General features: G+C 49.0%; 1 protein-coding gene across 12 annotated transcripts in view; it reads left to right on the top strand.

Moving 5' to 3' along the window:
- Positions 1–26,646, top strand: part of ZDHHC14 (zDHHC palmitoyltransferase 14) — a 307,986-nt gene extending 281,340 nt beyond the window's left edge. For 8 of the 12 annotated variants that reach the window (XM_074397210.1, XM_074397206.1, XM_074397211.1 and 5 more), the window contains one exon: positions 9,428–10,645. In XM_074397210.1, coding sequence (XP_074253311.1) covers positions 9,428–9,826 — 399 coding nt within the window. In that variant the 3' untranslated portion in view covers positions 9,827–10,645. Of the gene's footprint in view, positions 1–9,427; positions 10,646–13,622; positions 16,541–26,226 lie in introns of those variants that run through there. The other 4 variants (XM_074397213.1, XM_074397207.1, XR_012517145.1 and 1 more) reach the window with 3 other exon arrangements.
- The last annotated feature ends 1,240 nt before the right edge of the window (positions 26,647–27,886 follow it).

Here is a 27,886-nt window from a genome sequence, read left to right as displayed (position 1 = left end):
CAGTCTGACTCCGTGGAAAACCCTCTTCTTAACCCGCATAGCAAAAGTCTCCCTGTCAGGTCTTCTTATGGAGTGCAGTGGCATGAAGGCGCCTCCCAGGGCTGAGGAAGCCACATCCCACTGCTCTGTCTGCTTTCTCTGCAGAAGGAAATTTTTGTTATCTTACGCCAAAGAGTGTTGCTCCTGTTACAGCAAGAAGTTCAGTTACTGGCTAGTCACCTTGAACTTGTGTGGGCTTGTATTCTATTTTATTAGTAAAGATCTGTGGAAAGCCCAGAGTGTTTTCCAGACTTCTTTAATTTGTTGGAACTCAACTTCCAAATTCTGTCTTCTCTGAAGATTCTTTGGTTTCAAGCTTGTTAGGAAAGGCCTGGGGTCTTACTTTAGGGCACGATTCTTACTCCTAAGGCACAGCCTTTCTGCTGTCTTAGGAGTCCCAGAGACGTTAATAATGTGTTGGAGGTGTTAATGACATCAGTGTCCCTAATGCCCTACTTTTCTCCACCCTTCGTATCTCTGTTTCTCTTTCAAACCCATTGCAGCTGCTGTCTTACAAGCTTGGGGGCAGGGGAGTCTCACCCTGCCCATCCACAGCACAGCCCTTTCCTGCAGACTTGTGAGGAGCCCCCTCTGGCACTCTGGTCCTTCCTCTCTGAACAGCATTCTCTCCAGTTTCTTGCCCTGCAGATCCAGACACTTTGGCTGTCCCACACTCTGATTTCCGCTTTCTCTATAGCCAAACGATGACGGTCTGCTCGGGCTCCAGCTGGGCGATGGTTGGGGAACTTTCCCTAAGAAAAGAACTGGTTGGTTGTGGGGCTTAGCTTGTGAGTTTCACTCAAGGATTACAGTCTTGCATTATCTGTTATGCGCTACTGGAAACCATTTGCCTCCTGTACTTTGGCCAGTTTCATATACTCCCTTATATACAGAGTGAACGTTGGTCCAGTATCAGTTCTCCATCATTTCTGGGAGTAGAAGCTCTATCTCTATAGTTAAGAGGACATGTTATAACCCATGTTGCCATATGTTCCACACATGGGTCATTTGCTACCCGCTCTGCCAGCAGTAAACACTGAATTAGCCTTGGGGTATGACTACTCTGGCCTAAAGCCATTTCCAGTGCTTACTTTGAAGGAGGAGCCTTTGGAGACAGATTTAGCATCAGACTCAGCATGTTTATTTGCAGAAGAGAGAAAAGCTGGGGGGAAAGAGGCCCTAGGTGTCTGGTCAGATTTTTGCCACTTTGGGAGGCCGAGGCGGGTGGATCACGAGGTGAAGAGATCGAGACCATCCTGGCTAACATGGTGAAACCCCGTCTCTACTAAAAAAATACAGAAATTAGCTGGGCATGGTGGTGCGCACCTGTAGTCCCAGCTACTTGGGAGGCTGAGGCAGGAGAATTGCTTGAACCCCGGAGGTTCAAGTGAGTTACAGTGAGCCGAGATCGCACCACGGCACTCCAGCCTGGCGCCTGGCGACAGAGTAAGACTCTGTCTCAAAAAAAAAAAAAAAAAAAAAAAAATTTTGCCTGCCATTTTATTTTAGGACCAGTATCCGGAGAAGAAAGGTATTTCTTGAAAGATAGAAAAGGTGCTTCTACAGAAATATGCAGTATTTTAGAAATTAGAGATAAAGGCTTTATAATTTTACATCTAGATAAACACCCTGATATGGCAGGTCAAAAAATTAGATAAATATTGATAGATAGCTGGCATCAAAGTACCTACCGAGATCTTATTTATTATCTCAAATATGGGAAAATTCAGTGGTAGTGTATCTTCTCACACAAGTTGGGGGCGGGGGTGGTTATTCAGTGCCTATGAGATTTTCCCCCTATTATAAATTCTCAAGGAAGAAAATGTTAGAGAAGTTACAATGTGACATCTAAAGCAATAAGGTGATGCGTGTGACCTCAAGTGTTTCTTGCCATCCGAACTCCTGTGAAATTCCAAGGAGCCATACTGGAAGCATGTGCAAATCACCCAGAGCCAGCTGAGGACCACATTTTCAATATTCCTGCTTCCCTCATTATTGGCTCTTATTATTGGCTAGCCCTGAAGATCTATATAGGACAGTGTCTGTGCATGGCATACTGACGACATTCAGTGAGGGTCCACTTTTTAGTGTGCACGCCTCATTTGATTGTCAAATAATTTAACTTCTGTATCGCACTGGTGCCGTCATTTATGCTTATGTCTGGCACTTGTTGCTACAACAGTCCTTTGGGATTGCATGCTAAATGCAAAGACAGTAACGTGGTACATAATTGCTGTAATTGTTTTTAGAAAATTATTTACTATATTTACTTAACCTAATATTTTAAATACCCCAAGCCATTATCAAAACAAGATTAAACCAGCAGTTGCATGATTTATTAAACTAGTATTGCAGAAGAACTCTCCCTGTATAGCCTGAAAAATCAAATATAGTAGGAAAAAAATAACTTAGGCAAACATAAATGATAATGTTAAATAAAAGAATACAAAAAAGCTCTCCTCCCAAGCTGCAGCTGCATTTTAGGTGAACCTTAGAAGATTGTGGTGTGTCTGTAGCTGTAAATAAGCATTCATAAGACCCCAGAACAGAGCCTCACAGCCAAGCAGAAATAAATGATACCTAACTCTAACACTTCTAACAGAACTGGAGCAAAAGTGATAAATAATTTCACTGATTCTTAATTTGTATACAGACCATCTAGACAATTCCTAGGTTTCGCTTTTAGTAGCGTCTGTACACTCGGTTTTTTTCAAGCAAGAAGTCAGCCAGGGTAAAATACAATATATTCCATCATGAGCAATTTTATTTGAGAATCTGCAGAAACAAGTAAATGATCTCTATGGTGTTTTTAAATTGTCACATTAAGTGCTAATGTGTGTGACATCCAGACATCTGAAGCCATAAACTTCTTTGCAAGTTAAATGCCGACGCCTCATTTGGGCAGTAAATCAGCTGTCACAGTGAGTTATTGCAATAACAGCAAAAGCTCCAGCACTCCAGATAGTGGGATTGTCATGCTGCCAGCAGAAAGGTCTTTACATAGGCACTCTTACAAGAAATGAAGCTTTTATTCTATTAGTATCCAGCATTCAGCCAATTTTTTACCTTAAAAAGATGGTAATGTCTTATATGATTTAACCTAATATTTGATTAATACGAACTTTCAAAAGGTTGTTTTGAAATAAAAACAGAATCTCAGTTTGCTGTTCAGAGAAGATGGACTGTCACTGTCAGAGATCTAAGCAGTCGGCTGTATGGGGTTACGTTACTGGTTGGACCAATTCAAACATACCCAGCCACTTCTTGGTGATGGCCGGAATGTATGCACAGCCATCAAATTCTAAGAGAAGAAAGCGAGCAGTGATGTCTCCCTCTACCGGCAGAAACCAGGAAGGCTCGGTGGTGGAGGGGAAAAGCTTCAAAGTAAGAGAAAAGAGAGAGGTAGAAAGGAAAAGACAAAGAAAAAAAAAGGAGAAGATGGAAAAAGGGGAAGTGGGAGGGAAATCAATGGGGAAAAAGGATGGAGGGGAAGAGAGTTGGTGAGGCCGGACGGCAAGCAAGTTAAGTAGAAAAGTCAACAAGAAATGGGCAAATAAGTATTAGAAGTAAAGGTTTAAAACAAGGAGAAGCATAAGAATCTTTTTCATGGTCATCTCCACAATAACCCTGAAAATATTGGCCATTTCCCCCATGACTTTCTCAAATAGGAATCACGGCCATAAAGGTTGATGAACCTGTCGTCCTCGGAATTCTGGCAGAGTGGAAAATTAGGAAAAGCTTTTTTACAAAAATCAGGTATCCCTGAGTCATTTGATATCTGAGTTTTTTTCCAAGAAGCATATCTTCAAAACAGATGACATTTTAGAGCCTTTAATGAGAATTGTAAATTCCAGTCAGGAGCGTCCTTGCGCTGCCCTTGATTAGAATCTGACAGAATTCTGCTCTGTCCACAGCAGCGCCGTCTTCTGAGCCAACAGGAGACTCAGATGGGCAGCACCCGGCAGAACAGAGCCCGGTCCTAGTGTGCTCCAGCTGGGATTTGCCTTCTAAATGGAAATCAGCTTGAATGTGGCAAAGTGTCTTCAAAGCTGTGAGCTACACGCAGGACTTAAACACTTAGGTGCATGGTGACAGTCCCATGCCCCCTGCTAGCACCCAACAGGAAAGCTGCGGAGGACACAGAGAGTAGTTCATTATTAATATGAAAGCAGTCCCTCTATCAGGGGAAACACCCAGAGCTAGACTTGGAGACACAGTCAGTCATCTCTTAAGATGTTTAAACAAATCTATGTAGAAGAGGTGTTTATCATCAGGTAAGTCAGGGTTGCAAATAGTCATCCGGAAAACATTTCTGAGTGACTTCTATATGGATTTTTTAAATTAAATTACTTACAGGCTGGGCACAGTGGCTCACACCTGTAATCCTAGCACTTCGGGAGGCCAAGGCAGGCAGATCACTTGAGGTCAGGAGTTCAAGATCAGCCTGGCCAACATAGTGAAACCCCATCTCTACTAAAAAAAAAAAAAAAAAACCATAAAAAATTAGCCAGATGTGGTGGTACACTCCTGTAATCCCAGCTACTTGGGAGGCTGAGGTAGGAGAATTGCTTGAACCCAGGAGGCAGAGGCTGCAGTGAGCCGAGATCATGCCACTGCATTCCAGCCTGGGCAAGAGTGAGACTCTGTCTCAAACAAACAAACAAACAAAATTAAACAGCTTCAGCTAAATTGTTTCTTTCACAAATACTATTTCACACCTTCTTAAAGTTCTTAAGCTTTACCCTTGACAAACTCTAGAGCATTTCCAACAAGGCCCTGGCCAGCGAGGGCCAGAGAATGTTTGTCACAGTTGTTCTTTATTTATTTATTTATTTTTGAAACAGAGTTTTGCTCTTGTTGCCCAGGCTGGAGTGCAATGGCACAGTCTCAGCTCACTGCAACCTCCGCCCCCCGGGGTTCAAGCAGTTCTCCTGCCTCAGCCTCCTGAGTAGCTGGGATTGCAGGCACGTGCCACCGTGCCCAGCTAATTTTTGTATTTTTAGTAGAGACGGGGTTTCACCATCTTGGCCAGGCTGGTCTTCAACTCCTGACCTCGTGATCCACCCGCCTCGGCCTCCCAAAGTGCTGGGATTACGGACATGAGCCACCGCGCCTGGCCCTTGTCCCAGTTCTTAGTGAGCTATAAGGTCGACATGGTAAAACACGAGCAGGAATGTGCTGGAGTGGGCCAGGTTTGGAGCAGCCTGGGCTATGCCATGGGAGACCCTCTTTAAGAAAAAGCAACAATATGCAGAGAATGAGGCCTTGGAAAGAGGCCTGCATAAGTAAAGAAGCCTGAAGCATCATTAACTTCCCAGTAAACCCACCTCTAGGGCTGTTACCTTTGTTTTAAGTTAGCAAAGGGATGTTTGCAAATGGAAGTCTCCAAAGGTGCACCCAACTCTGCATCAACCCCGACAGGGAACACAAGCTCTTAGGAGCTTAACCGACCACTGCGACAGCCACCTTATCCAAGGAGGTTCTCATGGGTGGGCAGGAGCTCTCTGCAGGCTTAGGAGGCAGAGAGGTGATCAGGGGAGAAGAAAAAGGCCAGCAGCTAATGGGGTAGTGCAAAGGAAAAGAATGGATAAGGGGCGAATGGAGGAGAGCCCGCCTGTCCCCAGAGAGGGAGGGCGAAACAGAGAGAGGGGAGAGGAGCCCGCCTGTCCCCAGAGAGGGAGGGTGAAACAGAGAGGGGAGAAGAGCCCGCCTGTCCCCAGAGAGGGAGGGTGAAACAGAGAGGGGAGAAGAGCCCGCCTATCCCCAGAGAGGGAGGGCGAAATAGAGAGAGGGGAGAGGAGCCCGCCTCTGCCCTCAGGCTCCTACTGTGTGACTTTGACCATGGCCTCCAGCTCCACCCTCGAACATATTTTTCCATGAGTCTGTGAGTCCATCAGAAGTACTTGGGCTGATCCCTAAAATAGAATTTGCCAATTAGTCTTCAGTGGAAAAGGCTTTCTTCAGGTCAGTAGAGACAAGCAAATCTAATTTGCAATTTCCTTGTTCCTTAGAGCCCGGGGGGACTGTGTGGACAGAAAGCATTAGGATGAGTGAGGGCTCCAGAGGAGAAGCTGGAGAACAAGACGCCTTGGCCCAGCAAGGGCGGGCTGAGCCCGGGGCTCACTCCCAGTGCTGGCCTGCTGCAGGCTGTGCCGAGTTATAGGAAATGGGAGTGCTGCAGCAGCTCAGCGGGCTCTGTCAGTGAGAATACAAAGCGGTCATGTTCAAAAAACATTCTTTGCAAAGCACTGCCTGGTATAGTTTCCAGACAATGAATGTTTAATCAGCGAGGCTGCTCTGCCCCCGCCTCTGCCCTGCCAGGACTGAGCCCATGCCCTGAGCGGAGCTGACAGCGTTGGAGAGCGCCTGCAGCCTCCACAGGCCACAGCTCTTTGCAGCCTGACAGCCTCGCTGCTCAGTAGCCCTCAACAGAAGGGACCTGCACCCTAAGCTGAAATTCCCCGAAAGAGCAGAGAAAGCTACTCTGCTGCCCACCTGACAGCTTGGAGAGGCACCCCTGGGGCGCAAATGATTTTGGTGATGAGTGGGAAAATGAATACATTTAAGGATTATTAACGCTTCACAGTCAGCCCCTTCCAAGTACTTTCTTTTTATTTATTTAGAGACAGGGTCTCGCTCTGTCGCCCAGACTGGAGTACAGTGGCACAATCTCGGCTCACTGGAACCTCTGCCTCCTGGACTCAAGTGATTCTCCTGTCTCAGCCTCCTGAGAAGCTGTGACTACATTCGTGTCTACTACTACCACCACGCCCGGCTAAATTTTGTATTTTTTGTAGTGATAGGGTTTTGCCATTTTGCCCAGGGTGGTCTCGAACTCCTGAGCTCAGGTGATCCTGCCTGCCTCAGCCTCCCAAAGTGCTAGGATTATAGGCATGAGCCACCACACCCAGCCCCCCTTCCAAGTAGTTTCTAATGCCCTTTCCTCTCCTCCGAATAACCCCATCCCTCCAACCCCCGCCTCACTTTGGCACCCTTCTCTCCCAAGCCTTCCCCAGCTTCTCAGTGTTGTGCAGTTCCACTGCCCAGGATGAAGCCACAGAGGAGCAGGGACCTTCCGTGAGCCTTCCTTGCCCTCTTCACAGCTCCACTATGAGCTTTCCTCTTGCCTAGGACCAAAGTCTTTGAGCATCTGAAGCCTGCAGATTTCTTGAAGACTGCAGCCCCTTATCCTTCTCATCTAGGCTAGAGGGTGGCTCAGGGATGGCCTGCTTACTACTTGTCATTTTAGAAAGACACTCATGGGGCTGGGAAGGAAGCGTGCACTGCCTGAAATAAGCACCTTAGGATCCGCAGCTTGGGTTTCGCTTCCTCCCTCCCCTCAAGGCTGCGTTGCGCATGTTGGCTCTGCACCGCCCTGTGGCTGCAGGGGTCTGAGTATGAGTAACGGCAGTTCTGGGCGCATCTCTTATCGGGAAGAGGTGGAGCACCTAAATCACAAAGCCATTGGTGCTCCAGTTCTTCAGTAACTCTAGCCCTCTGATAAAGTAGAGGTGATAAAAAAGCCAAATAACATTTACTAAGTATCTGCTGTGTCAAATGTGTAATAGTGGAAAGAGGTCTATCCCAGCTTCAAATCCTGGATCCATCCCTTCCTTTCATCTGTAAGGTCTTGATAGAGCTGCCCGACCCATCTGAGCCGCCAGTCTTCATTTGTGAAAAAGGGAAGCATGCTTGTTCTAAGAACTCCTGCAGAAATGGAATGACGTACCCAGCCTATAGCTTGAGCGCAGAGTCCCAATTTGCTCACCCAATATCCATGCCTGTTCCTCTTCCTTCCCATCAAAACATTTCTCCTGAATCTCACTGAGAAGGTGCTGCACAGGCTTGAGTGGAAGATTTCCAAGTCCTGTTAAGGCTCTTCTGGCTGTTCTGAAACTTGCTATAGTTCAAGGAGAGGGTTTGCAGAGGTATCAGGGCTGCCCATGATATCACATACGATAGGCTGGAAATGTGCTTACACTGTTTTCTTTTCTATTCTTTTTTGAGATGGAGTCTTGCTCTGTGGCCAGGCTGGACTGCAGTGATGCGATCTCGGCTCACTGAAACCTCTGACTCCCGGGTTCAAGTGATTCTCCTGCCTCAGCCTCCCTAGTAGCTGGGATTACAGGCACACGCCACCACGCCCAGCTAATTTTTGTATTTTTAGTAGAGACGAGGTTTCACCATGTTGGCCAGGATGGTCTCGATCTCCTCACCTCGTGATCCACCCACCTTGGCCTCCCAAAGTGCTGTGATTACAGGCTTGAGCCACCGTGCTCGGCCCCTGTGCTTACACTATTTTCTTTGCCCAGTGAGCGGAGGGAAACAAAGGACACGAGGCAGATGTCATGTGGCTTAAGGTGGCATGGAAGAATAGGAAACATCTTCCCGAATGCGGGCGTTCTCAGACCACGGAGGCTTAGGGGATGGCTCTTGAGGCTATTGGAAAGTAGCAGTGGAGAATTCTAGGCTTTTCCCAGTCTGATCACACCTCCAGGGGCTTCTGTCACCCATGTACTTTTCTCTCCTTTTTTGGTGGTAAAATAGACATTGCGTATTTGCCACTTTAACCATTTGTGAGTATAAGTTCAGTGGCATTAAGTCCATTGGTGGTGTTCTGCCACCACCACCCATCTCCAGGGCTTCTTCCTCTTCGCCCGCTGAACCTCTGCACGCCCTAACACCAGCTCCCTCTCCCTCCTGCCCCCGGCTCGGCAGCCACCATTCCACCTTCTCTCCAAGACCCTGACTCCTCCAGGGGCCTCGTATCAGTGGAATCCCACAGTTATCCATCTTTTTGTGGCTGGCTTGTTTCACTTAGCGTGCTGTCCTCCAGGTCCACCCGTCTCGGAGTGTGTCTGAATGCACTTCCTTCTTAAGGCTGCATCACTAACACTGTGTGTCTGCTCTGCACTGTGTCCCTGCAGTCATCCATCTGTGGACACTCCAGTTGCTTTTTACATTGCTGCGAACATGCGTGTACAAGCCCCTGTATTTTTAAAACAATGTGGTTTAAAAAATGGTTTTCAGCATACACCCATTGCTGTAAGTGGACTGTGACTCTGTCCAAGGTAGTTTTTTAAAATTATGTCCTTTAAATTGGGAACCAAGGCCTTTCACTGGCTTCCTGACCAGCGCTTGCATGTTATGCCCAGGCACCCGTGGTGACTTCGTTTGAGCGGAGGCAATTGCAGCGCCCGGCACTGGGTGTCCCTCCCAATGCACCTGGGCAACTGTGCGCGCTCCCTGCCTGGCTGACTGAGGTGTCACTAATGGTTTCTCTCTTCTCACACCCTGCCCTCCCCGCCTGTGCCCTGTCCCTGTCCCTCCTCCCCACCCCTGCCCCTCCTCTCTGCCTTCTTTTTCGCTGGCGCCTCCCGCTCTCCAGTGCGACCAAGACCAGTGCATTCAGAGCACCAAATTCGTTTTGCAGGCTGCGGCCACGCCCCTGCTGCAGAGCGAGCCTAGCCTCACCAGCGACGAGCTGCACCTGCCCGGAAAGCCCGGCCTGGGCACACCCTGTGCCAGCCTCACTCTGGGCCCGCCCACTCCACCCGCCTCCATGCCCAACCTAGCCGAGGCTGCACTCGCAGACATGATGCCCCGGAAAGATGAGCACATGGGCCACCAGTTCCTGACACCTGATGAGGCGCCCTCGCCCCCCAGACTGCTGGCGGCGGGCAGCCCCCTGGCACACAGCCGCACCATGCACGTGCTGGGCCTGGCCAGCCAGGACTCCCTGCACGAGGACTCCGTGCGCGGCCTGGTGAAGCTCAGCTCCGTGTGACCCGCGTGGCCCTGGGCCAGAGGGCACCAGAGGCTCCTCCATGAGCAGCGGGAGTGAGCAGAGGGGTGTGCCCCACGGCGACTTTCCCAGCCACTGCCACGGTGGAGATGACAGCCCCAGGTCTGGGATACAGAGACCACTTAGAATGGCACAGGGCGGCCAGCCCCGGATGCTGAGAGCCTGGTTTCATTTGAACTTGCTTCCCCAACCTGAGTGCTTTGACAACAATGAAAATAGAGAAACGGCTGCTTTCTTATGTTGGGCCTGGGCACGGGGACCCTCCAGGGGTGGAATTGGTGCATCTGCCGCCCTTGTGACAGACACATGGAAGGCTTCTGACGCTTATGGCCTGACTGCCATTGCACTGCGTGTTATGCAACTAATATTTGAAACAGACATGCCATTCCATTTGTTAATTAAAAACAAAAATCCTAAAGGGAAAAGCCGAGCAGGTGTGGATCTGCATGCCATGCTGCCGTCTGTGTTAAGTGGTGTTGCTGTTTCCAAGGAAGTGCTGCTTCCTCTCTTTTTTAATTTTGTGAATTTTTTAGTGCTGTTTTGTTGGAAGACAGTGCAATGAACTGAGACTCATGGACAGTGTCATCACTCAGCTTATTGGGCTGAGGCGTCTGTGGAGAGGGGGCACCGGGGCTGCAGAGGGTGGCTGGGGTCCATCGTGTCGGGGGTCATTTCACCTGCTTGGCCGCCCCATGAGTTCTTGTGTTGAGGTATTGTGTGAGGCCCCAGCACGGTCTTCACCTCCACGTGTGATGAAACTTCCCGTGGACAGCCAATAAAATCACGTCCTCTGTTACTTTGGATCTGCGTAGTTATCCTTAATAACATAAATGAAAACAAAATCATCCAGATGGGGAGAGCTTTTCTTGAAATATGCCTAGTGAGGAATAGTCCCTGAACAAGCAAATCTTTGAACTGCGAGATATTTATAGAATGATTTCTTAGATAAAAGGTGAGCTTTCCATCATTTTTTTTTTCTTTAATTATCTCTTTTTGACACCATCTTAGTGGAATTGGCTCTAGGTTTGCTGTTTGCCATGCAGCAGTTAATCGGAAGTAGGTGGGGGGAGGGGACACTCAGGGTGAAGGGGTTCTGTTGGACGTCTTCTGGGCTTCCTTCTGTGTTAACGTGTCTCTGAATCCCAGAAGCGCAACTTGAGGTCCTTGTAAAGTTACCAGAAAATGAGGAGGAGAAATCAGCTTACAGTTGGGGCTGAGATCATGTAGGTTGTCAGCCTTCCCTAGACACTAATCAGAATGAAATTAAGAAAATGACCACTTTGTTCACTTTCATTGATCACCTAGAAGGGAAGGAACTAGCTCTGGACTTAGGTAGTGTGTCACTATGGAGGCAGCCTCAGGGGACATGGAACCTCCTCTCCCGACTTCTTTCCAGATGATAAATCTAACCGCTAAGGCTACTCAAGTTCAAAGCCATGCCCTTGCTCCTTAGAACCATATGAAAGACAAGGCGCATTGACCATTGATACCAGAAACCCCAAATGGTTTGCATTTATGGAAAAAGGCTATTTCTCCTGAGAAAGAGTTGCCGTTTTATATAAAAGAAAAGGAAAGAAGATAGGAAAAAGAAAAGCACACACATTTTATTTGGAATGAAGGTAATTCATGCTGAAAGGCCTGCACAGTTCTTGCCATGTGATATCTCTTTTATTTTTCACACTGCATGCATGTATAGAAAATGGAATAGGTCCATTCTGTGTAACCATATTCAATTTTCTGGACCACCTAACTACTTGTACCTGCCTGCAATTTGTAATTAATGGGGCAGTGCCCTCCTTAAAACTCACAGGTATCCTCCTTGCCCACGCTACCTGTGAGCCCAAAGTGGCAGCCCCACAAAGGAGCTTTCACAACTTCCCAAACTGTCTCTGCTTCTTGCCCCCTTCCACCTGCTCCCCAGAGGCCCCAGGAAGGAATTGGCCCTGATGAGAAGGTTGCTCCATGGGTGACCACGAATTCAGCTCAGCCCTCATTCTGGTCCCATGTGTGGCCCAGTCCATTCCCAACTCCTTCCCCTGGAAGGCAAGGTCATGATCTTCAAAGGCTCCTGCTTCTAACATGTCCTTTCAGTGGTTGCTGCTCTCCTGTGACCAGCCCTTCTTCCCACCTCATTATGAAAAAATCCCAGAAGCCAGGATCACGACTCACTTGTCTTCACATAATGGATGTTTGCTTAATATGTATTATCAATTTCCCCACCTCCAACCCTGTCCCTGGTACACACTTGGCTTCATTTATCCAGTAGGGGATTGGGAATTTTAGTGAAATGAATCAAGGCTTTTCAGGGTCGAGAGGGAGATTAACTTGAATGGGCCAATTTGCTAGATAATTAATGTCTTAAAAACCAAAACCAGAGAAAAGCCCAAGCTCTGTCCTCTGTGGCTTGAAAAAGTAATCTAGTGTCAGAGGAATAAGCAATGATGCCCCCAGGGGTGCCCACTTCTGGGCAGGAGGGATGGTCGGAGGGGCGGCTCACCCGGTGAGTTGATGACTCTGCATTTCCCGCAAACATATATGTGACATGTACATAAATATATATACTTATGTTTATGAATGTTGAATGGTTCCAGCTGGCTGTGGCTGAGAAGACCTTGGTGTTTCTAAATTATTTCAGTGTGTTAGCGATTAATTACTTGCTAGCTATAAAAAGTAAAATAAATATTTTACCATGCTATTAAAGCATGGACCATTATCAAACACACACAAACACGCACTCATTCTGCTGTTTAAAAATCCATCTGTGTTCATTCTCCCAGGAGTGCCCGGGGGACCACAGGCTTCCCGGCACGTGAAGGCTGAACCAAGCCTGAGTGCCCTGGTCCCCAACAAGCAGGAGACACTGCTGGAAGGTGGCAGACAGCCTACATCCGGGAGGGCACGGCAACCTATCACTCTCTGTTCTGCAGAAATTGGCCCAGCAATTGCGTTGTGCCCAGTTGAAAGATGCTCATTCCAGCTTTCCCATGTGATGATTTCAGCCTGTGAGGGGGGCGCCATGTCCCCACCCTAAGCCAGCAAAATGCCAAATTGCTCTTCTGGCCCAGAATGGCACAAGGGAGGAGTCTTTTCAGAGCTCTGCCCCACTCCCAAGCTTACTGCAACCTTCACCTGTTGTGTCTAGGATTGCTGGCTGGGGTTCCAAGTGAGGAGCTAACCCATTTTATGAGCCATGTTCCTGTGGGGACCTGATGGGCTGGGCCCTCTGTGGCTTTGAAAGCTCCTAAGCTCTGTACACCCTGGGCCTGGGTCTTCGTGTCTGACTCAACAGCAAGAAAAATGAACTTGCCACAATTGGCAGTAGGTGTCCTTGGCACAGGAGCTTGTGATGGCATTGCCCAGGAAATTCTGGCACCAGAACTGGGCACAGCCTGATGGGCTATTCCCCGAGGGTCTCAGGTGTCTGCCCACCCTCCTACCCCCCAGCAAACGCTTCTCTGTCACCTGACTTCTCCCTTCAGACCTCAGCCCACGACCATCCTCTTCATGCTGGGAACCAGCTGCTGCTCAGCCTCAGCTCAGGGTTTTGAGTTCACTGGAAGGGATCGTGGGTTTGCATTAATATTATGAGGAATCTTCCCAGAGGGAGTTGCCCTCCATTCATCCACAAGAATACACTGTTGAGTCCATTTAGTTCTTGACCTGGTAAGAAGAGAATAAAGAACAACTATTAGACACTCTTTTCTAATGACTGCCTTACTACTGTTTTGAAGCTGAGCCAAAAGCAAATTGATGTTTACATTTTCTATCACATACATAGGAGCTGTGGAGTCTAGCATTTTCCTGTCCAAAAGAGAGAGACTTTCAAATGAATTCATATTCCTCCTGATCCTTCCACCCATTCTGGAGGTCTGCGTGTGGTGCTGTATGCCATTTTCCAAGGTACCTCATATTTTAAAAACCTGCCTCTCATTTGCTCCCTTAAAATATCTCTCTCGCGCGCACGCTCTCTCTCTCTCTCTCTCAAAACTAAGTTATTGAAATATTAAGCGATCTGAAGCGTCTTTTTTTCCAAATAAATGTCAAAGATGGTAATGGCTTGTAAATCAGTAAATCCTCTGTCCATCTGCCCATTGTCCATGGTCCTGATAACAGAGCCAAGATGGATTTTCACATGTAAGTGGCTAGTCCATTAATCCAGCCATTAAAAATAGTTGGGAGATTGACGATTAGATGGTTTCTGGAGCAATAGAGTTTGCAGCTGCCACAAAACTAGATAAATGGCCACAACTGGAGTTACTTTTCAATCTCATAAACCCCAGGAATTACATACAGAATGGATTGAAAAGGAGAGGAGCGTCATGTGCTGTTGCAGAGACTTTTCTACCCAGCAATTGTTGAATTTTTAAAAGAAACTTGATATTGGTGTTGAAGATATAAAGGAACAAGTCTGTTACTTGCCCTCGATGTTTTCAGATGCCTAGTGAAACCGAGAGGCCACGTGGCATATCCACGGAGACGTGTTTTCTATGTTCTATTCGAATAGAGATGGTTTTAGCCTGCAATGAAAAAAACACACACACACAGGTGAAGCCTTGCTAACCTTTTCCCCAGAGCATTATGGGTTGATATTTCGCAGTCAAATGTTTTGGCTTGAAGGAAAAAAAGTATTTTAAACTCTTAGTGAATTCAAAGCCCTAAATCTAAACAACGGTGAACACATGAACATAACATTTCATGTTTTCAGAGATATGTATGCTTATTTAAGTGCCTTTCATGTTTTAATCAATGTTTGCAGAATTTATCTTAAACCTGAACCCAACTGAAAAAGCATTTTCCTCCTTCAATAAAAACTAATGGCATAAAATGTAAGTTTTAGTCTTTATAACGTAGATACCGTCTTGGTCAACAACATGTAAGGAAGGGTGAAATCCACTTGCACTCATTGAATATGCACGGTGTGGACACCCATCTTTATAGAGTGTGGGTTTTCTCACCACAGACATCCAGATTGGTTTCCTCACCTATGGTTCTCAACTGTTTCATTTCTACTTAGAGCAATGCAGAAATTTAAAGCCCCTAATCCAGCATGTTCTATGTGTCACCTTTAAACACACACACACACACACACACACACACACACACACACACACAGACACACACACAGCCCAGCCTCACCAGATAGGAATTGTGTTTGGCTACTCATTAACAAAAATCCCCAAATAATAGCAGCTTAGGAAAAGAAATGTCTTTTCTGTTATGCAAAGCAAGTGCAGAGGTTAAGGCAATCTAGGGACATTGTGGTGGCTCTACAGTGTCCTCAATGTCCTGACTTCCTTCTCTCTTCTGCCATTCCTAGCACTGGCTTTCATCCTCAAGGTCACTTCATGGTCACAATATAGCTGCTACAGCACCAACGATCAAAGCCATATCCTTATGTTTCGTATTAAGTACATATGAGCTGCACATATGAGTCCAGCATGTTCTTGTCCAAAAGAGAGAGACTTTCAAATGAATTTCTATTCCTCCTGGTCCCCACCACCTATTCTAGAGGTCTGTGTGGCATTGTATGCTGAAAGAAGGAGAAATGGGGAGGAGCAAAATGGGTACAGACACTTAGGACTGCTCCCTTTAAAAAGCATTCTCAGAAACCCCAACCTATGATTCTTCCATGATGAAAGTTGAGTCACATAACCACTGAGGAGGGTGGGAAGCATGGCGTTTTAGCTGGGCACATTCCTGCTCCAAATAATACTGGAGCTCTGTTGGTAAGGAAGGAGGGGAAATGAGCATTCACTGGATAATCACGATGGAAAACTACGTCCCCTCCCTCAGTGCGGAAGAGCGACTCTCCAGCTAGAGCTCTGTCATCCTTCTCTCCACCCAAAAGCTGTGCCTCACCCATCTACTGTTCTCTCCCTTTAGAGAGCATTCCTGCCTGCTGAAGTAGGCTTGACCCCATCTCCTGCATGACCCAGGACCCAGCCCCTTCTCTCCTCGAGGACCCAGGACCCAGGACCCAGTTCTTTTATTATCTTTTGAATCTTCAGTTTCTTCCTACCAGTTGTACTTTGAAAACAACAACAAAACACCTCGCCCTCCTTGTCTCTCTCTTCATCTTTAAGCACTCATTCCTCTCATTGCCAAATGTCTCAAGAGTGGCCTGTCCTCCCGTCTTCCATTTCCTTACTTCCCGCTCTCTGGCAGCTTCCCCTCACAGCATGCTCCTGAAATGTGCTCTCCATGATCTCCAGTGGCAAATCCTCTGGCCTGGCTGCATTCTCTTTAACATCCCTGAAGCCTCTGAGCTGGTTGAGCACTCGGTGCCCCTGGATCCATGTGGCTGGCGGTATTGCATGCGGCCGGATGTGTCTGCTGCCTCTGTGCAATGCTCTCTCCCTTTGGCCTCCGTGATGCTCTGTCTTTATTCCAGCTGGCCTCTGATTGCAACCTGCCTCCTTCTCACATCCCACAAATGAGGACATATGGCAAGGTTCGTCTCCCTGCCCTTTGACCTTGCTCTCTCCCTCCGCTCCCCTGCAGAGACCACCACGCCACTACCTTCTACTCCTGCCCCTTCTGCAGACTCAGCTGTCCAGCACCCATTGCCCTCCCAAGCACTAGCCCCACAGCTCAACCATCTGCTTGCTAGGCAGAAGGACGTTTAGCCAGGAATTTAGCTCCCGCGTGCCTGCAGCTAGCTCTGTAGATCTCAGGCAGGTCACAGAGCCTGTGGGCCTTAACTTTCCTTGCCCCCAAATGTGACCCCTTCTGGGCTCACCGTGTTATGATTGGCTCCGTGTTCCCACTTACATATCCCATCACTGCCCCAAACCCAAAGGCTTGAGATTGGACTCAACATCTTTCTCCCCAAACCAGCCTTTATTGTATTTGAAGCTTCTCCAGCAGAGCTCCAGGCTTACAACTCTGGAGAGGCCTTTGACTTCCCTGCTCTGCAGATCCAATCTTCCTCTGCAGGATCCAGCAAGTCCGCCGTTCTTCACTTCATTGCCACCTTCATCATCTAAGCCAAAATGTTATGACGGCCGCGAAGAGCTCTCCTCCTGCCCAGTCTCCCTGTTCCTCTCCATCCCATACAACCCAGGCACCTGTCTTCCCAGCCATCGCCAGGCCCATGTCAGATCCCAGGTGTTAGACCATCCACAGTTCCTTCTTCCCCATTTGCCCCTCAGACCAGCATCTAGAGCAGGCGTCCCCAAACTGCGGCCCGCGGGCCACATGCGGCCCCCTGAGGCCATTTATCTGGCCCCCCACCGCACTTCAGGAAGGGGCACCTCTCATTGGTGGTCAGCGAGAGGAGCACAGTATGTGGCGGCCCTCCAACGGTCTGAGGGACAGTGAACTGGCCCCCTGTGTAAAAAGTTTGGGGACGCCTGATCTAGAGCCTCCATAATCCAGCCCCAAATGATTTCTGTTCTTCTTTTCCCTTCTCCCCATTTCCCTCTCTGGCAATTCAGCCTCCTCCATCTCCGGCAGAACCCACCAGGCGCTTCCCACCCTCCACATCTCCCTCTGCCCCTCCCTGCCTCTCTCTGCTTGCCGAAGTCCTTCCTATCTTCCCGTGACCAACACATTTCATAGGAGCTCAGGGGCCCCCTGTCCCCTGAATTCCTAAAACACTTCCTCCATCACATATTTCTTTAAAATTGGGATATAATTCACATACCAGGAGGTTAGTCCTTTAAAAATGTATAATTCTGTGTTTTTAGTATAATCACAAGGTTGTGTGATCACCAGTAGCCCAGAACATTTCCAGCACACATTTAATACTTTTTCTAGACCACTTACTTTAATGTCTGTCTTCATGTGAATATCCTGTCTCCTAGTAACGCCGGAGAGCACCATGATGGCTCAAGGGCTTTTGCTGTGGCACAGGGCCGGGCAGGGTCCTGCACCCCCGGCGACCGTCAGTGCTTGAGAAGGGGGAGGTGGAGGTGACGACGAGGACAGAGACAACATCTAAGGAACTAAGGACCCAGACTCCCCCAGGGACCTCATCCTGACACCCAAGGGCCTCAGAGAAAAGCCCCCTTCCCTTTCACTGCCCTGTATGTCCAACTGTGAGGAAAGGCAGCTGCTGTGACCAAGTCCCCGTGTGGAGTTCAGCTGAGCCAAGAGCCACTGCTTCTCGGCGCTAACGAAAACTTCTCACTCACCTTTGCAAGCCACCTGACATTCTCTGTCCCTTCTTGTGGATAATTTGGGATAAAATTGGGGTCTTAAGTCCATTAAGATTTCATGTCATTCTAATAGAAAAAAAGAATAATGGAACTTTAAAATACGTATATCATCAAGCCAGGTGCAGTGGCTCATGCCTGTAATCCCAGCACTTTGGAAGGCTGAGATGGGCAGATCACCTGAGGTCAGGAGTTCGAGACCAGCCTGGCCAACATGGTGAAACTCCATCTCTACTAAAAATGCAAAAATTAGCTGGGCATGATGGTGGACACCTGTAGTCCCAGCTACTTGGGAGGTTGGGAGGCTGAGGCAAGAGAATTACTTGAACTTGGGAGACAGAGGTTGCAGTGAGCAGAGATCTAGTCTGAAGATTGATCTTGGTTTGTTTTTTGAGACGGAGTTTCGCTTTTGTCATCCAGGCTAAAGTGCAGTGGCAAAGTCTCACCTGCAACCTCCACCTCCTGCATTCAAGCCATTCTCCTGCCTCAGCCTCCCAACTAGCTGGGATTGAAATTTCATTAGTTGGGCCAGTCTGGCAGCTGTGCTAGAAAACACACTTTCTGGAGATAATGAGAACAGATGGCTTCAGAGGCCACCCAGGGTTGTTTCCAACCCATCTTCTCATGGAAATGCTGAATAGGGTTTGCCATGTGCCTGGATAACAACCGAACGTCGGCAGAGCTGAGGCCACGGCGAGGCTGTCAGCTGGCACTGCGCTGCCCAACAGGACTCCTGGCGCCTTGCCCTGCAGCTGGCCTCCTCAGAGCCAGATGAACGTTGACTTTCTGCAATGAAACCCAATCCCAGAACACAATGGGCAGTGACTACGCATGTCAATGTGAAGGGCCTCTTTATGAAGCACAGAACCCACCTCTGATTCACCTGCGACACTGCTATAGATGTCTCTGCCTGTCCCCCACTTCTCAAGGCACCCCTCCCTTCTTTAACATACAGGGCATCAACTAGGAACCTCGTGAAAGGGAGCCGGTCACTTCTGGATGTGTCGGCTCCCCTGTGACGGCACTTCCTCCTGACCAATGAGGTTCTCAGGAACTGGCACATGAGCTTGCAGCTGATGTGGCTGAGCTCAGGTTTTTTGGGGGCTTTTTGTTTTTGTTTTTGAGATGGAGTCATGCTCTGTCACCCAGGCTGGAGTGCAGTGGTGCGATATCGGCTCACTGCAACCTCCACCTTGCAGGTTCAAGCGATTCTCCTGCCTCAGCCTCCCAAGTAGCTGGGACTACAGGCACACACCACCATGCCCCACTAATTTTTTGTATTTTTAGGAGAGACAGGGTTTCACCGTGTTGGTCAGAATGGTCTCCATCTCCTGACCTTGTGATCCATCCACCTCGGCATCCCAAAGTGCTGGGATTACAGATGTGAGCCAGCGCACCGGGCCAGCTGAGCTATAATTAAATTCCACATTATGAGAAAGAAGGGGCTGGCATTCGTTTCCACCAAACACCCTTATCAGTTCCTACTGAGCAGCCTCTGCTCTGAGGGGCCTCCTGCAGGCCCTTCTTCAACACCCCTCACCCGCCAGGAAGGACACCAGTCACTTGGAACTGTTTAGGGGGATGGTGCTTTTTCTAAGAGGGCAGCAGAAGAGCTTTCTTCTTTTCTTTTCTTTTTTTAACAGAATCTACTTCCTTTTTTTAACCCATGGTAACGAGCTGAACTACAGTCAATGCTCAGCGTTTTATATAAAAGCCAATGAGTGCCCAGATAACCCACAAGAAGACATCAGACATTATTTTCCTATAGCCTGGATGCCGAGGTGGTTAGTTAGCAGCAGATGAGGGTGCCTTGGAGCAGACGCAGGGAGCCATAAAGCCAGGACCATGCCCTCAAGTCACGCTAGACTGAACAATGTCCTTGGGGGGTGGGGGGGCAGGCCACCCTGAGAATCCCACGTGAAGAGTTGCTGCTGACCCACAGGCCCGGGCTGTCCCTGACACCGCGATGGGGAGGATAGGCAGCGGAGCCCTCACATGAATATCTCGGGTTTTTGACATTTTTTATTCTAAGAAATAACAGAAGAAAACTCCCTGCTTAGGGAAGTCACAGAAAGAGCATAATGACTTCAGCACATGCTCACGAGCTGCAGACCCAGCCCAGCCTGCCCTGGGAAGCAGGTTCGTGTTTGTTGGCTTACCCTGGCTCTAGATGCACACACAGGAATCTTATTCAAGGTCCCTCCAGTGGCAGGAAATCACCTTAAAGACCACCTAATAACCAGTGATGGTGAGGGCTATAAAACATTCTATTACAAAGGCACATGCACACGTATGTTTATTGCGGCATTGTTCACGATAGCAAAGACTTGGAACCAACCCAAATGCCCATCAATAATAGACTGGATAAAGAAAATGTGGCACAAATACACCATGGAATACTATGCAGCCATAAAAAGGATGTGTTCATGTTCTTTGCAGGGACATAGATGAATCTGGAAACCATCACTCTCAGTAAACTGACACAAGAACAGAAAACCAAACACCGCATGTTCTCACTCATAAGTGGGTGTTGAATAATGAGAACACATGGACACAGGGAGGGGAATGTCACACACCGGGGCCTGTCAGAGGATAAAGGGGTTAGTGGAGAGATAGCAGGGCGTGGAGGATTGGGGAGGGATAGCATTAGGAGAAATACTTAATGTAGATGACAGGGGGATGGATGCAGAAAAGAGCATGGCACGTGTATACTATGTAACAATCCTGCATGACCTGCACATGGACCCCAGAACTTAAAAGTATAATTTAAAAATAAATAAATAAAAAGGAAAAAAAAAAAGAACACCTAACTGGGTCTCCCACCTCAGATCCATGCCCTCAGTGGGTCACAAAACCAGTGTAGTGGGCGCAAACCACTGTCTTCCTTTTAGATGGAAGGGGTGAGAACAGAAGGAGGAGAACAGGAAGTGCCAAACTGCTTTGCCTGGAATGAGAAGAAACAGCTTCCTGGGTCATGAAGGAGATCTGTTTTCTTATTCTGGTCAAAAAGAAAATCTGAAACACTGTTCCGTTCACCCATTCCCACCCCAACTTACAAAAGAGAACCCTGGAAACCAGAGAGACGAGAGGTCATATCGAAGGTGACAGAGGTGGCCCGGACACCACAGAGGTGGCACAGAGTAGAAATCAGCCCTTCTCAAACCATGAGTGATAAACAATAGTATTTACTTTTTAAAAACATTCCCCTTCATTGCACATTCGTATTTCTGTAAAATATCATTTTTTAATCACTGGATTTTTTTTTTTTTTTGAGACAGAGTCTTGCTCTGCAGTCAGGCTGTAGTGCAGTGGCACGATCTTGGCTCACTGCAACCTCTGCCTCCCAGGTTCAAGTGATTCCCCTGCCTCAGCCTCCTGAATAGCTGGTACTACAGGTGCGTGCCACAACACCCAGCTAATTTTTATATTTTTAGTAGAGACAGGGTTTCACCATGTTGGCCAGGATAATCTCAATCTCCTGACCTTGTGATCTGCTTGCCTCAGCCTCCCAAAGTAATGGGATTACAGGCATAAGTCATCCTCACCTGGCCTGGGAAAAATTTTTAAATAGATAAAGAAAAGCCCCACCATTTCATTATTAGATGTATTAGCCATATTCTGTCAAATTGCTGTAGCTGTTTCTAAACGCAGATCCCATTTTCTGTACTTATCAGGGACTAGGAGCAAACAGTTTCGGCCTGGTGCTACCTGGGGCTACCTGGGGCTGCCTGGGGCTGCCAGGTGCTGCTGCGTGCTGCCTGGGGCTGCCTGGGGCTGCCGGCTGCTGCCTGGGGCTGCCTGGTGCTGGGCCACAGGGGATCTGAGGAGCCTCATATGCAGTGGGGGATTAACCTTGTCCTTAGAGAGGTCTGGCTTCTGTCCTCTGCTACTGGGAGGTCATTATTAAGCCCTTGCAACTGTCTCCCTGGGAAGAGTCCCTCTGCTTACCTGGGGGTTTGGCCCGGCCAGGCAGTGTGCTGACCATGTGGGTTATGGCCCCAAGGATCAGCGTGGACTCTGGAGGGGCTGCAGGCCCAGGCCAGCAGTGGAGACAGCCCATGTGTCCACATGACCCACCCCAATGAATACTCCAGCCTTGAGGCTTGGGTGACCTTCCCTGGTTGGCACTATTCCATGCCTGCTGCCTCATCGCTGCAGGCAGAGATGGGCCCTGTCCACACAGCCCCTCTGGGAGAAGACAGCCAGAGGCTCTGCCCCAGGCATCTCAGACTCCACCCCTCATGCCTCTTGCTTTGGTTGACTTTGATGTGGATCCTTCAACCGAAACAGAACTGCATTTAGAAAGGCTCCTTTGAGATCTGTGAGTCCTTCTAGCCAATTATCGAACTGAGGGCAGTGGTGGGAGCTCCCACCTTACAGTGGATGTCAGAATCGAGAGTGGCCTTGGGGACTCCTGAACTTTGCACCCTGGTGCAGGCAGCTGCTCCCAAACTGTGCTCTGAGGGTCCCTGAATGGTTCCCCAAATCTGTGATCTCTCCTACCCACAGGCCAGAGCCCCAGGCATGCCGTGGTGCAGACACTGAAGGCCTTGCTCGTAGACCAAGGTGTTATCTGAGGATCACAGGAGTCACAAGGCATTACAATTTTAGCACCCTTTTTAAAAAAGTGACATTAACCAGCAAAAAAGCAAGAAGCAGGCCAGGCACGGTGGTTCACATCTGTAATCCCAGCACTTGGAGGCTGAGGTGGGCAGATCACGAGGTCAAGAGATCGAGACCATCCTGGCCAACACAGTGAAACCCCGTCTCTACTAAAATACAAAACTTAGCTGAGCGTGGTGGCACACTTCTGCAGTCCCAGCTACTCGGTAGGCTGAGGCAGAATTGCTTGAACCCAGGAGGCGGAGGTTGCAATGAGCCAAGATTGCGCCACTGCACTCCAGCCTGGTACCTGACAACAGAGCAAGACACTGTCTCAAAAAAAAAAAAAAAAAAAAAAAAAAAAGAAGCAGAGGGCATGTAGCTCTTAGTAGGAAAATGAAGAAGACGAGCTGGCAGGACAAATCACTAAACAGAAAGCGAACACCCTTAAGTGCTATATAGACCTAGACCAATGTGTTGGCTTAAAAAAGAGAGAGAAAAGAAAACATTACTTATACGTTGGTTTGCTCTTAACACTGGCAAGTTTACCATACTTAGAAATATTTAAAATTAGGAGTAATAAAGAGAGTTGTTGGGGATTTTTCCTCCTAATTTTCTTGAGAAAATGATAAACTCCTTTGCTAAAGAAATACATTGTTGCCGAAAAATGTCAAGAGGTGTTGCAGGCTTCAGCAATTTCAGATGTCAACTGAGAGGAAGAAGCTGAGGTGCTGGGGTTTGGGCAAAGCCCTCAGCCTGGGGTGGGGGAAGGAGGTGGTCCTGCAGCCTGCTGGGTGTTGGGGCCACCCATCCATTCTCTTAATGCCACTTCTTAAGAACCACCCTTGTTTTCTCATTGTCTGAAGACATGGCGGCTTGCTCGGCTGTGAACTGAGAGCTAAGCCACACTCATGGAGGAAGCCTCAGAATCGTGCGGCTGTGCACACCCAGGAGACCCGTGTGGACACTGGTGTGGCTCCCTTTGCATAAGGAATTGTTTCTGACTCAGGCTCTTCAGGATCTGAAAATTACTGTTGTGAAGGTCACATGCCAACAACATGTGAGGTTATGAATGGGCAGTGAGGCAGGACCGCAGGGAGCATCTTCAGAACTCCCCACATAACAAGGAAGCACTGTCCGTGGGCCCCGAGCTCCATAACTCTCTGCTTCTCCCATCTCCGCTGTGCCCAAGCCTGTTGGCAGCAGAGCGGAGGAGATACCGCCAACATCCTTTAAAGCAGCAGGTCTCAAATGTTAGGGGTGTGAGAATCACCAGAAGGACTGAAGAGAACACAGGGTGCTGGGTCCACCCACAGAGTTTCTGATTCATAGGTCTAAGATGAGGCCTGAGAATGTATATTTCTGATACATTTCCAGGTGAAATCGATGGCACTGGTCTGGGACCATACTTTGGGAACCACCGCTATAAAGAGTGGCAGGTTGGTCTATTTCTGTTGACAAGGAAAGAGACGCCAGGTAGTCAGAGTGATGGAGTCCTGGCTGGGCACAGTGGCTTACACCTGTAATCCCAGCACTTTGGGAGACTGAGGTGGGCAGATCACCTGAGGTCAGGAGTTCGAGACCAGCCTGGCCAATACAGTGAAACCCCATCTCTACTGAAAATATGAAAATTAGCTGGACATGGCGGTAGGGACCTGTAATCTCAGTTACTTGGGAGGCTGAGGCAGGAGAATCGCTTGAACCCAGGAAGCAGAGGTTGCAGTGAGCCAAGATCACGCCACTGCACTCCAGCCTGGGCAACTGAGTGAGACTCTTTGTCTCAGAAAAACAAACAAACAAACAAAAACAGAGTGATGGAGTCCCTGGGAAGAGGAGGAAGACAAGGGAGATGGATGCCAAGGCCACTTATGTCCACCGCCACATGAGAGCTTTGCACCAAGGTTGTGTAACTGTTGGCCTAGGTTCCTTACCATGGGGAAACCACGCAGGAGGCAGACTCCACTTCTCTCTCTGTAAATGGATACCGAGTAACACAGCGGGCCACGTTTTGGCCAGGTGCTAAGAATCCACAGGTGAACCTGACCCATTCCCAGACTCCTGACTCCTCAGAGAACTGAACAGCCTTCAAATTATAAAGCCACAGGTCAGCAGATAACCTGACAGTGGCCAGTTGGTACTCAGGCAGCAGTCAGCCCATCAGCGATGCTGGGCACACAGGATTGACACTGATGATGTATGCACAGTGCCCCACGCGCGCCTGGAAGGATGGAGAGCATAGTCACAGTCGTCCTTACAGGATTCACAACTGGTACCCCCTCGATTCTCTGCTGTGCCACCACCCTCCACTCACTGAGTCTGGGGCCCCTCTCGGGGATCCTGGCACAGCCCAGAAAACAGAAGCTGATTCTTACCTGGAGCTGCTAGTAGGCTTTTGTGAAGCCAGAGCAGAGACAGTAACAGGAAGAGAAAAGCCCTTTTGAGTCTGGGTATAAATAAAGACCCGGAAGGATACCAGCAGCCAATTTCCTTCCACCACCTGGAGAAGAGCTGAGAATTCTGTCTGGACTGAGGGAAGGAGATTTTCCAACAGCAGATGGCGACCAGAGAGGGAAGCCTGCCCCCTCCAAGGGTTTTGGAGGAATCCAAGAGTGGTGGGACTGAGACTGTGCCTCCTGGGTTCAGTCTAAGGACACGGCTCATCTTCCAGCTGGCAGGAGAGCAGCTGGTGGAAATCAAGGCAGCCCAGATTTGAAACAGGCACTTTGTCTTGAATCAAAACACAGAGGGAGCCTCATCACCAGATCCGAGCCCCTCAGTCCAAAGCCCCAGACAGGCAGAGAAAGGGCAGCCGGATGTGTCCTGTGCCTGGAACCTCACCCAGAGTGTACAAATTAGGAAAAGGGTGCTCACCACGGTTCCTTCCCTGTCTTGGGGAAATGTCCTAATAGAATGATCTTGGTAAGAGGACAGCACTTCCCTGCCATAGGCACAGAACCTTCCAAGCCACTGTGCAAATCCATGATGTCTACTGTGTGAGCAGCACCTGGGCACTATGGGGGTCCCTTCTCCACACAGGCCACCAAGCAGAAGGTGACCAAGTGCTAAGGCGCCTTCCCAGAGGACACCCTGGCAAACACCACACCCAGCCCAGGGTGAGAGGGAAGCTTTAACTCGACTAAGGAAATGGCTGCCTTAGACAAGGTTACCTAGAAACACCTACACTAATGCTTCCCGCACAGCCAGGAGATGGGGGCTCAGAGCTGGAAATCAAGTAGTTCTCAAAAGCAAGCTTTTTCTCACCCACATGTGTCATTGTCACACTTATAATTGCCATAGAGAGTCACTTGGTCCCTGGCCACATGGAACGTCTACCTCAGTGTCTGTGGGGCCATCCCAAGGCCAAAGCGGGTGCTGCCCACATCTCCAGCCTCTGCGCCTCACATGCACGCCGACTTGCTCCTGGGGCCTGGAACCCCCTTCCCGGTGCCATGTGCTCACACCCTCAGCCCAAGTTACTGTCGCTCCTGAGCACCCTCCAGCCCCTTGCCTTGCTTTCTGACTCTTCATGGCATTTCTGCTTGCTGATAGTGTATTATACACAATGCTGAAGCTGTTTACGTTCTGTCTCCCCTAATGGAATGTATAACTTCCATTTGAAAACAGGGGCTTTGTCTTCAATCAGTGGGGATGCTCCCCAGTGCCTCGAGCACTACCTGGTGCACAGGAGATGCTCAATGTTTACTGAATGGATGAAGATCTTTATTTAGAGGAAACGACATTGCAGCGAGCTGGCTGCCCCCTGCCGTCCTTCAGAGGCTGTTTGCTGTTCTTGTCCTGCCAGCCTTCGCTTCAACTTGAGGAACCCATCAGGGTGTCATTTCCCTACTGAGCTCCACCCAGTTCAAAAAATACCAATATCCTGAGTTTGTGGGAAGGATCTTACTTTATTCTAGTTTATGAGTTTTTTAAAGCACAGTCGTTATAATTGCTTGGGTTTAATGGGGTGTAAATGCTGCTAGCTAGTTTGAGTTCTTAAAAAAGAGGAGGAGGAGGAAGGAGGAAGAAGAAGAAAAGAAAGGAGAAGAAAACGAGGAGGAGGAGGAGGGGGAGGAGAGGGGAGGAGGAGGGGGAGGAGGAGGGGGAAGGAGGAGGGAGAGGGAGAAGGGGGAGGAGGAGGGGGAGGAGGAGGAGGGGGAAGGAGGGGGAGGAGGAGGGGAGGAGGAGGAAGAGGAGAGGGAGGAGGAGGGGGAGGAGAGGGGAGGAGGAGGGGAGGAGGAGGGGAAGGAGGAGGAGGGAGAGGGAGAAGGAGGAGGAGGAGGGGAAGGAGAAGGGGGTAGGGGAGAAGGGGGAGGAGGAGGGGGAGGAGGAGGGGGAGGAGGAGGGGAGGAGGAGGGGGAAGAAGAAAAAGGAGAAGAAGAGAAAGAGGAGGAGGAAGGAGGAGGAGGGGAGGAGGAGGAAGAAGGAGGAGGAGGGGGGGAGGAGGAGGAGGAGGAGAAGCAGCAGCAGCAGCAGCCACCAGTGGGAGAATGAAAAGAAACGGCTGTCTTCCATTTCCATTTTGAAGCAGGAGGAGCTTGCCATTATCACCACCGCCCAACAAGTGGAAATATTGAGCAGACGATTCACGAGGTGCTGAGCAGACTGCAGTTACCATGGAGTCGGAGCGGTGACAGACGGTTGCCGTCTGTCCAGGATTCAGGGGCGGTGACAGCACGGGAGGCCAGCTCAGCACTTGGGAGTCCTTCTACCCCCACACCCTCCTTGACTTCTGCCGCCGGGCTAAGGCCCTTTCATGACTCATTGTCCACAGGCACTCAAGTTAAGGACAGGGGAATAAATAACCTTAAATCAGCCTTTTCTTTTCTTTTATTCTATTTCTGAAACAGGATATTGCTCTGTCACCCAGGCTGGAGTGCAGTGGTGCAATCTCAGCTCACTGCAGCCTTGACCTCCCAGGTTGAAGTGATCCTCCCGCCTCAGCCTCCCAGGGTGCTGGGATGACAGGCACACACCACCACACCTGGCTAATTTTTGTATTTTTCGTAGAGACAGGGTTTCGCCATGTTGCCCAGGCTGACCTTGAACTCCTGAGCTCATGCAATCTGTCCACCTCAGCCTCCCAAAGTGCTGGGACTACAGGCAAGAGCCGCCATGCCCAGCCTAAATCTGCCTTTTAAAAGAGCACGGTGGCAACTGTGGTCCCAGCTCTGAGGAGCAAAGAGACAAGGCTGACATTTTCCCTAAAAGGGTATTTGGGATAATCCCTGGCTAGACCAGAAGCTCCCTCCTGGCAGGAATCTGCGCCCCATAAACATCTGCAGAA

The sequence above is a fragment of the Saimiri boliviensis genome, chromosome 4, assembly GCF_048565385.1.
Source record: "Saimiri boliviensis isolate mSaiBol1 chromosome 4, mSaiBol1.pri, whole genome shotgun sequence".
NCBI classification, from domain to species: domain Eukaryota; kingdom Metazoa; phylum Chordata; class Mammalia; order Primates; family Cebidae; genus Saimiri; species Saimiri boliviensis.
Note: the sequence above shows the minus strand (reverse complement) of the source record. Positions and strands in the feature narration are given on the sequence as shown.